Source organism: Microtus ochrogaster, linkage group LG1 (assembly GCF_000317375.1).
Source record: "Microtus ochrogaster isolate Prairie Vole_2 linkage group LG1, MicOch1.0, whole genome shotgun sequence".
Classification (NCBI taxonomy): domain Eukaryota; kingdom Metazoa; phylum Chordata; class Mammalia; order Rodentia; family Cricetidae; genus Microtus; species Microtus ochrogaster.
The window spans coordinates 41,215,493-41,229,183 of NC_022027.1; the positions used below are offsets into that span (position 1 = coordinate 41,215,493).

At 34.7% G+C, this 13,691-nt stretch overlaps 1 protein-coding gene across 1 annotated transcript in view; it reads right to left on the bottom strand.

The window, feature by feature from the left end:
* The window catches only part of LOC101991859 (estrogen sulfotransferase, testis isoform), a 10,714-nt gene extending 4,321 nt beyond the window's left edge, over window positions 1-6,393 (bottom strand). The window contains exons 1-4 of the mRNA XM_005359445.2: window positions 6,246-6,393; window positions 4,884-5,009; window positions 4,114-4,211; window positions 941-1,067 (exon numbers count right to left, since the gene is read on the bottom strand). Coding sequence (XP_005359502.1) covers window positions 941-1,067; window positions 4,114-4,211; window positions 4,884-5,009; window positions 6,246-6,393 — 499 coding nt within the window. The remainder of the gene's footprint in view (window positions 1-940; window positions 1,068-4,113; window positions 4,212-4,883; window positions 5,010-6,245) is intronic.
* Between the last annotated feature and the right edge of the window lie 7,298 nt (window positions 6,394-13,691).

Here is a 13,691-nt window from a genome sequence, read left to right on the forward strand (position 1 = left end):
TGAGCTCACTTCCTCTTCCTCCCAGCATTCTGTTCTGTTTACTCCTCCCACCTATGTTTTAACCTATGAGGGCCAACCAAGCAGTTTCTTTATTTAATTAACCAATGACCTTCCTCCATCACTCAGTTGTTTTAGTCAGAACTGTAATGGAATGGCAAAGTTCCCATAATATCTACTCAAGTAACTCTTCATTGTTCAGGGAAATCAACTGAAAATGTTCTGACTACATGCCTGGTGAAATAAGAGTTTTATAGGTATTCAGAATATTGGTAAATACCTGCATCAATCCTCACCTAATGCCTTGGCATTTTACTTGGAAAGAAATGAGCAGGCTTTTTTACCCTTATCCCTTTTTGTTCAACCATATTACATGTTTTAAAACATTAGGAAGAAATACAAATATATGTTAGAGACAGAACATGCTAACTGTCAGACTTATAAAGGGTTAACTATCACCTCAACCCTCAGAATTATGTCAGTGCCTTTACTTCTTGGCATTATAACAAAATTCCTAGAGTCTCTGAGTTTCCTTCCTCCTCCCAGACAGAGAAACCTCCTACAAGCATCAGTTCCTCTAGAATTTGTTTAACATTATATTTCTTAGAAACCAAATATTCTACCTCTGTTTATATATATCTGTATATTGTATTTAAATTTCTATTATACTCCTGTCTATATATTTATATCATCTTATATTTATATTACATTTTATTTATATGATATTGTTTCTGTTTACTTATATTAATCTGTTGCACATATGTATATATTTATTTATACTATATTACATTCTATCTCTGTTTATATTATATTATAGTTCTGTTTTTATATACTTATATTACCTCTGTTTATATTAGCTCATTTATTTTTCCTCCTCATAGAACAGCATTTGTTTTGTCCTACTTTTTTAGTAAGTAATCCAAAGAAGACGAGGTGCTCTTACCTTGTCCTTGCATAAATTTCTCCACAAATTCCGAAAAGGATTCAGGATTTGGATAACTTGTTATCATTAGGAAAAAGTAATAAAAGGAAACTGCCACATCCTTGGCATTCCGGCAAACATAGATCATCTAGGGGATGAAATAAGGTGCGAAATCACTGCCTGGATTATCAACCAAGTTATCCTCAAGTTCTAGAGATCCATGTCTGCAACAACTAACATAATATCAATTCTTTGTTTAAAAAAGATTAAAACAAAAACACTCTATGGAAAAAAACATACCATAGTATTTTAAGTTAAGGCACCGTTTTCTGTGTCCTGGCTAGCCTTTAGTCCTATTCTGCTAAGAAATGTATTCAATAGCCTGAGGTCACAGCATCATTTCTGACATTTTTCAAGGTTTCTTCTTGCTTTTTATTTGTATGACAGTTTCAGTAAAATTAAAAATTTGAGTCAACCAGATTGTTTTCCTAATTTTAATGAATAAAATAATGAAACTTAAATTGATTCAATATACAGTAGTAATGAAAGTAAATCAATCCAAATAATCAAGTTGACAGATCTCTCCGTCGAAAGTACAGTTTTCTGCTCTTTAAACTGTATTACAATTTGGATCCTAAGACAAAAAAGAAAGACAATTTGCCCTGTAGCTTCATTACTTGCGATTAGGAAAAGTAATCATGTTTACAAATTTGTATTTTAATCCGTAACTCAAAGTTCTGTATTTTCTTCATCTGGGCCCTCCTCGAGATCCTCCCCTCCACTGTTTGATAATAAAAGTGAGCACTGCTGCTCCTGACCATTGTGATGAGATGAAAACGCCCTTTCTGCCTTCACTCACTGGCTCTTCATTCTTGTTCTACACAGTTATAACATCAGGGGATCAGCAAATCAGGTGTGTTAGGGGCTGTTTCTAGCATTAAAACTACAAAACTTCATCTGGCAGAGGCCTCATCACTGTCCTCAGATACTTTGGCCACTAAAGAAATGGGACAAAGCATGCAGTTTCCTCCAGGTCTACAATCTATACACCTCCCTGCAACACACACCGCAACTTCAGATTCATTGTCCTTAGACACTTCTCTCAGCCACCATCTTGTTCTTTTAAAAATCAAAAAAAAAATCACTTCCTTGACTCCATCACCTAATCTTTCTGATCCATCACTCCAAACACGCTTTTTCAAAATATTCTCCACTATTTCTCCTCTGACGGATCAACAAATAAGCCTGAAAATATTTAAAAGGCAAATCCATTCAATTATCTTTATTTCTTTGATGAGCTCATGTAAGAAAAGGGTATAAGAAAGTATGGAATAAAATCTGACTGTAAATTCAAAGGAGCGGTAAAATCCTACCACTCTTCTTGAAAGGAGAAAAGTGCCTTGATCAATACTCTTATAGAAAATTGTGATGAGACCTGTCAGGAAATTGCACAACTGTGAAAGAGCTTTTCTGCAGGAAATCATACAGGAGAATATGATCATGGTGTTATTTCAGCTGAAATTAAGACAGCATTGGAATCTTTAAAATTTATAGCCTGAGATCTTTGCAGTGTCAAATATATCAAGAAACACCAGTAGTCAGGATGCGTGAAATTCACTCCATGGCCAATTTCTCTCTAAAATGCCCTAGTCTTGTTATAATGGAAGGAAAACCCACATTTCTTAACTTGGCGTCCAACTTTCCTATAAGTTCTAGGTAATTTTCTTTCACTGTTTTATCCAGCATGAACTCCTAACTTTCCAGACAAGCTGAACTGGTTACAGGCAGCTCCTGACATTGTCTTTGTTTGAATAAACTAGTTCATCTTCAGTCCTTCTTTGTTTGTTTGTTTTTTACTTTTTCAAGACAGGTTTTATCTGTGTAGCCCTGGTTGTCCTGGAACTCACTCAGTTGACCATGCTGGTCTCAAACTCACAGAGATCCAAATGCCTCTGTCTCCTGAGAGCTGGGAATGAAGGCGTGCTCCAGCACTGCCCAGCCCTCTTCAGCCTTTTAAACTCTGCATCTTAATTAGAAATCTTCTCTTATATGATCTAAGTACTACCTGTAGAGTCTGTTTGCTTATTTCTATACTCAAGTGACTGTTTCTATGGAATCCATGATTATCTGTGTCATATGACCCTACATGTTACAGGAACTGGTAGGTTTGAATATGGTTCTTACCCTCCAAAATCCATATCCAAATTCAATGATCACAATGAAGTCTGTGTACCTGTAGAATGAATATAATCTGACTTTTGTATTTAGAGGTGAGCATTTGGGAGGTGTCAAAGGTTAGGAAAGGTCACCATAGTAGCAAACTTTTGAGGACTAATGGCTTTAAAGAAAAGAGTTAGTGACTAGAGACATAAATGTATGTGCCTCCCCTGACTCGTATATTACCTTGAAACTTTGTCAACAAGAAGATAATCACCAAGGTCAGCCTCTTGACCCTGGATCAGAACCGCCAACCAAATAAATCTCTTTCCTTTATAGTTTAGCCAGCGTGTAGCATATTATTAGGAAGTGAGATGAAGATAAGGGTCTCTTTCATTCACTGGGTAAATGATTATTGCAGAACACTTGTCTGGACATCCTATTCTGACTCATTTGAATGTCTCACAATGTCACACACTGTTTTGTGAAGAGGAGACATTCAGTCCACAAGGATATAAAAGTAGCTCTCTGACATTAATCCAGGGCTTACAGTGGGTTAGGCACTAGGCTTGCAATTTCAAGGATAATTGCATTTATCTCTATTAGGATGATGACACTATGACCCTTCTTCTACACAGGAACAAGCCAAGGTTCAGAATCTAACTGCTTTACAGAATCATCTTTTTTTATTATTTATTTATTTATTAAAGATTTCTGCCTCCTCCCCGCCACCGCCTTCCATTTCCCTCCCCCTCCCCCAATCAAGTCCCCCTCCCTCATCAGCCCAAAGAGCAATCAGGGTTCCCTGCCCTGTGGGAAGTCCAAGGACCACCCACCTCCTTCCAGGTCTAGTAAGGTGAGCATCCAAACTGCCTAGGAAATAAAAGTAGGTATAATTGGACTTGGGTTATGCTAAAAATAATTCATATTTGTTGAAAAATCTGTATGTGAAATGAAAATTGTAACACAATATGTTTAAGATGCCTCTTAGGTGATATCCGAGCACATAAAGTGTAAGAAAATTTAATTCTGGTTACCTTGCAATTCTTCTCCCAAAATGATGCTGGAAGAAGCTGGGGTGGCAGGTGGGTTTTTATTATTCTAGGAGATTTCTTCTCATTTAATTGTTTTACTCCTAAAGTGAGAAAAACAGGCAGTTTGAAAACTGTTCATGTAAATTAAGGAGCTTACTTAAGATTCTAGGTAATACAATTTCACTGTGAAGAAAATTATTAACTAAATAAATTGCAGAGCAAGATTAAATAGTTTCATCAATTGAAGTAAATAATTGTTCACTAGTTGGTCAATGGTGGCACACGCCTTTAATCCCAGCACTTGAGGGGCAATGGTAAGTGGGTCTCTGTGACTTTGAGGTCAGCCTGGTCTACAAGAGCTAGTTCCAAGACAGGATCCAAAGCTACAAAAAAGATTGTTTCAAAAAACTTCCCCCCCAAATAATAATATATTTTCACATGTTGGTAAGCAAATGTTCACGAATACAGTTTTGACTTTCCTTGAAATTTACTAAATAGTTCGCTAGTATTTAAAATATTTTCCAAGTCAGGGAACTAAGAAATAAATGCTGGCATATTATAAGACTCTTCTGAACCCATATAATAGTGAGAATTTCACTATTTCAGGCACAGGCCATTCTATAAGATTACCACCTATAGAGGTAACAGAATAATAATTGTATATGATGCTAAAAGTTCTCTTGTTTTTATTGCAATATTATTAAATCTATGTCATATATCTATCATATAGCTTAAAATTTATGCATACATTTAAAAAATAATTTAAAAATTACCATTTATTAACTCTTCATTTCTGCATTCCAGGTAAGGTACTCTATTAAAAATTGCATCTTCCTTGCATTTTTCTACATCACCTTCCTTACAGATCATGTATACAATTTCACTAACCCATGTGGTACCTGTAAAAATTAAACACACCTGAATCTCCAATGACCCTGTAAGGCTGATAACAGTATTATTTTAATAAAGTTTGATATCCAAATTCAAACAATACACTCTTTTTTAAAAGATTTATTTATTATGTATACAGTATTCTGCCTGCAAGTACTCCTGCATGACAGAAGAGGGCACCAGATCTCATTACAGATGGTTGTGAGCCAGCATGTAGGTACTGGGAATTGAACTTAGGACCTCTGGGAGAGCACAGGCAGCCTGTGCTCTTAACCTCTGAGCCATCTCTCCAGCCCTCAGTTTTCAATTCTTTAAATAATTTATTTAACTTTAGCTTGTGTGCATTGGTGTGAAAGCATCATTTTCCCTGGAACTGGAGTTATAGACAGTTGTGAGCTGTCGTATGGGTGCTGGGATTTGAACCTGGGTCTTCTAGAAGAACAGCCAGTGCTCTTAACTGCTGAGCTTTCTCTCCATCCCCCAAACAATATATGCTGGAATATTTAAATTTACACTACCCAAAATAACTTCAACTAATAGGGATCTATACTGTCATGAATAATAAATACCTGGTCAGTGTGTACTGGTAGTCTCAAACTCATAATTCTCATCTTTCTTAAATATTGGAATTATAAAATCATATGGTCATAAGTAGATAAGTGATTCATTTTTAAGCATCAAATGTTAATACAAAGACAGAGAACACATGATTGTGTTTCTTTGAATTTTAAAGTTTATAATTTTAAGACTCTGGAACTATGTATAGTAGTAAAGTTAATCTCATAAAAAAAGAATTGTAATTTGTGAATATACAGTGAAATTAAAATTTGTGAGTATATGCAATGAAAACCAGTGGTTGCCTGAAAGAGTTTTTGTTCACATTTGAAAGGGCTTGTAGTCTAAATACATAGCAATAATAAAATCTCAGTAGTTTTAAATATTCATTATGCAACATATATCTCAAATTGACTCATCTGTATTGAATAAGATAATTACATGATCAACAAATTCCACTTATCAGTGACCTAAATGAAATTACTGGCTGTATTTTGAAGCTTGAGATTGTGAAATAAAGTTGATAATGTGAAATTTATTAATATTTTGACACCAAAATTACTGCAACTGTCCTTAATATGAAATGATTTTGAGTCAGGTAAACACTTTAATACTGATGATTTAATAATGATGTAGTTTTATAATTTCTATGTGTCAAAGCAACATTCTGTCATAGCAAGGACACTTACCAGATTTAGGATAAGTAGCAATGACGAGATCATCTGGTCTCGCAAGGAATGTTTCAACATCATCCCAATATTTGATGAAACGTTTATCCAGTAGAATTCCACGGAACTCAGCAAAGACTTCACAATCCTCAGGTTTAAAAGTCCCCATCTCAAAGTGGTATTCTTGGGATAAAGCAGATTTTTAAGTTTTTAAATGCTTTCACATTTAGAATAAATGTATATATACCAGTTAAATGCCTTCACCTTACCTGTTACCTGGGTGAAAACATGCTTAATATTAGTGGAGGGAGGGGAAATTATAATCAGGATATGATGTATGATAAAGGAATCTACCCTGAATAAAAATGCAAAAAATATACATATATATATATTCAGTGTTTAAGTATTTTCTACACCTACTAAAAGCATAAATCATTTAACTTATAATAAAAGGGCAAAACTAGTAAAGATGGTGGAGAGTATAATTTAAAAACTATGCTAGTGTAGGGGATACATCTATAGCTAGATAAACACATTTTATATATATATATATATAAAATATTATATATAAATATATATATAATATTCTATAATGAATGGAAAATAATCCTCAATTTTGTCAACATTGATGAAGCAAATGAAAAGTCTAAGAAATCTTAAAATGCAACCATATTTCAGCAGAGAGTTCAATTCTGTCTGTATTAAATAATAAAGAAAGGCTGCCACTTTATAAAGGTACTATCTGGAATCTAACACAAATCTGTCTTTGTTCCTGAATATATGTCATTGGATGAAAGCATTTCAAATGTTTGATTAACATATTTAAAGGGAAGTAAAATTAAGATATTATAAAATTTATGTATGAAAAAGGGAATGCTGAGGTTATAGAAAAGCCCTTTGAAGTCATGGATCTTGATTTTACTTTTCCCACTTACTCTCAAAAATAATGGACCTTCTTAAGGAGTGATTTACTCCAAATTGACAAGCCTCAGCAGAATGGTCCTAATTCACCCCCTGATCAAATTTTAAACTGTGGGCTGGAAGGTAACTCAGTGGATCAAGGTAAATGGCATGGTAACACAACTGTTCAATCAGGGAAGGCATGTGCCATTAACAATTCCTGAAGCAGGATTGCAAAAACTCAGGGTTAAATTGGGGTTCAACCTGATGATCTGGAAAGCAAAACAGCCAGCCACTGGCTTTTACCTTAACTTCAGTCTGAAATGGCAATTCTTCGTCCAGGACTCTCAGAATGAGACTGTGTGTCTGAGAGCTAAATCCCCCTTTTTATATAACTCACTAGGGTGGGGATTAAAGGCAGCACTTCTGGGATTAAATGCGTGTGTCATTGTGGCTACTGGGATTAAAGGTATGTGTTACCATAACCTGGTCTATAAGGCTGAGCAGTGGGACTGTTTACTCTCAGATCTTCAGGCAGTTTTTATTTATTAAAATACAATTAAAATGCCACTATAAATCTCCAAGAATATACTTCAAAAATGCAAAGATCCTAGAGAAATTTATAGTTAATACTTTGTTTCCTCACTTTAATAACCAATGCTATTCTTCCTGGCATTTATTCTCTGAATATCTCTAAGACAACCCACCCAAGATAATAGTCATTTCAATATAGCTCTAAATGGCACAATAGAAGTAAGACATAAGTGACACCTTGCCATTTGTTTGTTGTTATTCAGATAATGGCTTATATGTGCTATGAACCCACAAAATACTATTAGTCATGGTTATCCTTACCAGAGGGAAAAAAAATCTCAGTCCCTGCAATTTCAACTCTTTGAAAAATCAGAGGCACATAGACATAACAATTTGAAAATATCATTTCTATTACCAGAACAGAAATCAGCCATCTGCTTGTTTTCAGAATTGTCTCCAGGCTTACTGAAGAAAGAAATGTCCACTTCTAAAAAGAACTATAATAGTCAACACTTACCTTATTAATTTGTGTATTCAGGTGAATTGTATTTTGTGGGTTGAGCCACATGTCTAAGAATTGGTTTGCATTCAAACTGGAGGTAGTTAACCCACCAGTAAGCAATAGCCAGGCCCCAAGCTGTCACCTCCTAATTAACATGGTCTCATAGTTAAAGGGCTGACATCAAAAGTCCTCTTTCCTACCCTCAGTTTTTTCATAAATTTCCTTGAACCATAACACATAGATTCACTCACTGACTGTGTTTTCCCCTAAAATGTGTATTTCAGTCAGAAACTGTCAACACTATTTCGTGAGAAGAGGTTCCAGTTATGGAGAAACAGCAGCAGGAATTGTTTAAAGTGACAGCCATTTCCTCTTCTATCCCCTAACCTGAACTTTAGCCTACTGCCCTCCTCTGTTCTGTGATGAATGCTGAAGATTTTGTCAAGTTCTGTTTTAGTCTAGATATGAGCAAAGTGGCTGAAAGTAGAGTTGTCTTTTTATTTATATTTTTGCCACAATATCATGACCCAAAAGAGATTCTGAGAAAGATTGATTACTCTAATTATTAGACTCTATTTTTTGATTGGCTAGTTTCCACTATCAAAAAATGCTATCAAAATTAACATTGTCCTACAAATGAAATACACATGAACGATTTGTCAAAAATCTAGATTTTTCCTGTATTTTTTTTACAAAGTTTCCTAAGAAAATAGCGGTAGTAGCTTCAAGATCCTTTAAAGCAATTGCATTCAGTACTTTACAGGTATCTATAATACCCAAATTTATTTTAAAGATCTTTAAGCATCAAAGAATGTCTAAAAATATTTTGTGACAAGCAATTTTAAAAGACTTTAAACGAATTACATTATCAATTAGGCATAGTATCAGTATAGACTTAATCTTCCCTCAATTTTTAACAACTGAGGAAATACCACAAACTTTGTATTTCCTATGTTTAAAATCTGTTAACATCAACAATAAAAAGTACAACCTGTCCAGATGATTCCGTGAAAGAAATGAAATGATCCAGTTTTGTCTCTTCGAGTGGCAGCACAAGTTTTAAGCTTTAAAAAATGAGTACTGTGTGTGCACTTGGAACGTTTCTCGTCAGCTTTTATTCTGATAGTCAGGGAATAACTGGTGGGGCTGGGTGATGACGCAATGGATTGAGAGGAATACCTGCAGTGGTATTGAGTCATCTGATAAAGTTCTTTCACACAGATGGCCTCTACTTCTGCTCCCCCCACCCGGCTCATATGCAAATCTTAAATTACCCAACTCATTTTATCTTTCATAAAGTTTTCTAGTCATAAAGAATGAGAAGTAGTGAGCAAGGAGAGGAGAGGAGGCCTAGAGGAAAATAGGAGATAGTATAGTAAGAAAATCTTTTACTCACTGGTGAATGATAAATGAGGATAAAGTAGTTATTGCAAACAACAAGCTTAACAGAATAATTAAAAAAAAAAACTAACCATGAAAAATCTCAAATAGTGTGACTGTGTATCAAAAGAACAGCAAAAGAAAGCTTTGTAGAACTTAACTGTGTCCTAACAAGACAATGGAGATATACATTCTGTAAGAATCTGGAAGCAGAAGAGTGGTCCTCCACAGAAAGAACACGCCATCTGGTAATCCAGTACCAAATGGACAGTCCTGAAAACATGAATGAAAGCAACACTATAGAGATTAAAAGATTATGTTGGGAGTATGTATCTTTGTAGATATACATCTATGCATGCGATAGCAATTAGTGAATAGAGAGGCCATGAATTCGCAAGGGCTAGATTCACATGAGAGTGTTTGGAGGGAGGAAATGGAAGGGAGGAATGTTGTAATTGCATTAAAATCTCAAAAAACAAGTGTTGCCAATAATTCTAAAACAGCCTTGAATACAGAAGAAGACACTGCTGGAAAAGAATAAATTTAATAAACAACACTCCCATTGGGGTAACTCAGTGGGAAGCCCTGCTCCACTCTCTTTCAAGTCCAAGTTTGTATAACACTCAGTTTCCCGACAAAAGCCATTGCTATTGCCATAATAACCGGAAAATTTTGTCCCGAGGGTTTGTGGAGTCAAATAGTGCTTCAGCTTTGTCTGTGTCTGATTTAGCTCCAGGATAAAGATTGTCAGCTGTTCCTGCCACTTCAGCTCCATCAGTATCACAGGTAAATACATTTTCATGTTTAATAGATCTTCTGTTCCCAATGCCAAATTAAACTGCCCCCCTCTGAGAGATCTTCAAAACTTTGGTATATCTCAAATGACCTCGAGTCTTATATTTACTTTGAGCTAGGATCAATTCAACTATGTCATAATCAAGCTTAATTATTAAATCACTCCTAACTCAAAAGCAAGGTCATATTCTGCAATGAGATACTGTCCTGTGTTCAACATTAAAATCATTGGGTAATTCTTCAATGAGAGTTTCTGATTTTTTTTCAAAGTTGATAGAAGCAATTCTAATCAGTCTATAAGTAAATGATATTTACAGAGCAAATACAAAAGCTTCAGAAAAACTTGACCCACCTGCAGTGAAATCAGCAAATCAATAATAAAAAAAGTAGCCTTGAAACTTCATTCTTACCAATAAAGATATACTAAGAGCCAAAATATTTGAATCAATTTGACCTTTTCTCTTTTGTAGCTTTAATCAGGAAAGAGATCTTAGAAAAATGCCATTATTTTAATATTTGCTTTGATCCTTAGAATTTTGCAAATGTTCTTTTCATACTATATTCTAAAACGTTGAAAGAAACTGTAAAGCAGGCATAAATCAACACAGAAAATGTTCCCAAGACCATATTTTCTTCTTATTTGTGACTAGTGAGTTTTTCCTTTTTCTTTCTATTTCATTGGATTTTTCTCATTTAAGGATCTTAGAATTTTCTTTATGAATGTTATTATTCTTAGTGGTATGAAATATTTTCCATACTAATTGAATTTAAAAACTATTAACAGAGTGAGGCTTACAGAGCTCTTATGCAGTTTCCTTGTCTTTGTCATACTGCAATAGTGTAATACAAAAGAGTTATTATTACATATTACTTTTAATGAAAATTTGCAATTTGAAATTTTATCTATAAATGAGTAATGCCATAATTAACTATTACAGAAGCTCCATAGTATTTGCAGCTTCCAAAAATTCCTTTTCCTCATCCACAAAACCTTCGTTTCCCCTCTCGCAATCGCCTAGCAAACGGTGGAGCTTTGAGTTCTCTGTAGATTTACTTGTTTCACAGTGTTCTTTAGTTGGAGTCAAATTGTGTGCAACTTTCTAATATTGGCTTCTTTGACTAATTCAAACTGTTCCTTGTTTTTTGGTGACTGGGTGGTTTCTTTTTATTACTAAACAATATTCTATGGGCATAGCCTATATTGTCCAGTTCTGGAAAGAAACCAGCTATAAACATCCATGCTCATGATCAAGATTTTATGGAGACAGTTTTTCTTAGATTTGTGTTAACACATCTGTGTACTGAATCTGGGCCATTTTATTGCCCATATTCTTTTATAAGAAACTGACAAACTATTTTGCAAATGGATTTGCACCATCATAAATTATAATCAATTATGAACAAAAGTTTCATTTGGTCTACAGTCTGATCTGCATTTTATATCGTCTGACTACTAGATATTAGCTCATGCTGACTGATTAGGTTATATTTTGTGATTTTATTTTTCTATCAGAGAAATGCAAGAGGATTCAAATTTTCTGATTTCTCTGTCTTGGTTTCCTCTGTTGTTTCCAGGGTTCCCTAGAAATTCCTTGATAAATCACATCTTATCCTTACCATTTTGTCAGCTGTAAGTGGCATGAAATCCTGCTTGTGAACTGCAGGTATGAAGAGAAGTCCTGTTATCAATTTTGTTTTTTCATGATTCTGTAGTAGTCTGCGACATTCACTTGAGATTCACAGGATCACCTCAGCACTAGAAGCTTGGAGGGTCTGATATTAGAATTTTCATACTCTCCAATGTCAGATAAAATACTCAGAAAATACTTTCTTTTACTTGGCAGTTATTTGTTTCAAAATACTAAATTTGTTTCAAAATTTCATTCTTTATCTTAAAGAAATACTTATTTTTTTCTAATTCTTCAATATAATTAAATGGTGAGGCTTTCAGACATGGGCTAGCAAAAATTTGAGCAGACAGTAGACAACAGAGCTTTATATTTGAACTTTAGCAATGTCAGTCCTTTAGTTAAAGGAGTTTATTTAGATTTTTGGGTACAAAGAGAAACTCTTGGTTATCACATTTGATCTTTGACTTTAATCAACTAGCTTTTTCTTTTATAACATTTTCCAGTGATGTTAGAAGTAATTAACCCAATCTCACTATAGTCTTAATTTCAAATTAAAAAAAATGCTCAAAAGTACTACAAAATATCATTTCACTCCTTGCTTCTTGCCAAAAAGTTATAAAGAATTTCCTGTGCCAAAAAATACAAAAGAAGGAGAGAGGAGGATAAAATAACAGTAAGGATTTTGAAAAAGTCATAAGGAACCATATTGTTAGCTATCTATCTTTTAAAAACAATACATTTAAGTCTATGTATAAATATGCATATATAGTTTAAATGAAATTGTCACATCTGGGCTAATGATACTCTCTCCAAGAGCCAAAGACCATCCAACAAATTCCCAAAATCAGACATGAAAAGACAACTATTGAGTTGTTGGTCGGGATTGTCTAAAAGACTCCCAAACAATATAAACTGTTACTGTTGCATTGATTGTCCCTGAGAGGTGAAGGTAAATCCACGTTCATGAACTTATCCTACACTTCAGACACAGAACCCACAGGGACCTGAGAGTAAACTGACTTGGAAACCCTCTCTCTGAGGGCTAGCTTTTGTGATATTAGAAGTTACAATGAAAGATTACAAAAGAAAAAGTCAACTAACAGTCCTACAGCCATGACACCTGTGAATCACACTACCTCCAAAATTTTGTAATAGCCTTAAGAATACAACAGAGACATGCCTGGTACTGGACGCTACCCAGGGCTAGCAAAGCTATGGATCTTGGAGAAGAACTAAAAATGACAACTCTACTAAGCAAGTTCAATGACTAACTGCTCTCTAAATAGTTTTCTACTCACAGAGAAGTGTAGTCTGCATGCTCTTCAAGGCAATTTTGCAATTGATGAATGTCATTACAGAAAGCCAAAATCAATCAAAATACAGAGTTGTGGGCCCAAGTCCCAGAGGCTACATCTACAAAGCAATTCCCATACACTGATCTGGACCAGAATCATCAATGACAAGTGTCTGATCAGAAGGACCAGGGGTTCAGAAAATAAGAACATAGGAAAATTGGGGACAGGGGGGTCTTGCACAAACTATGTCTTATGTAATGAAATTTTTAAAAAGCAGGCATTTTGCACATAGATTACAGAAGAAAAATGGGACAGAGACCATAGAAATCCATCATATAATTTACATTTCCCTGATCACCAAGGAGGATGAGCATGACCTTAAGTGTCTTTTGGCCAATTGAACTTCTTCTGTTGAGAATTCTCTGTTCAG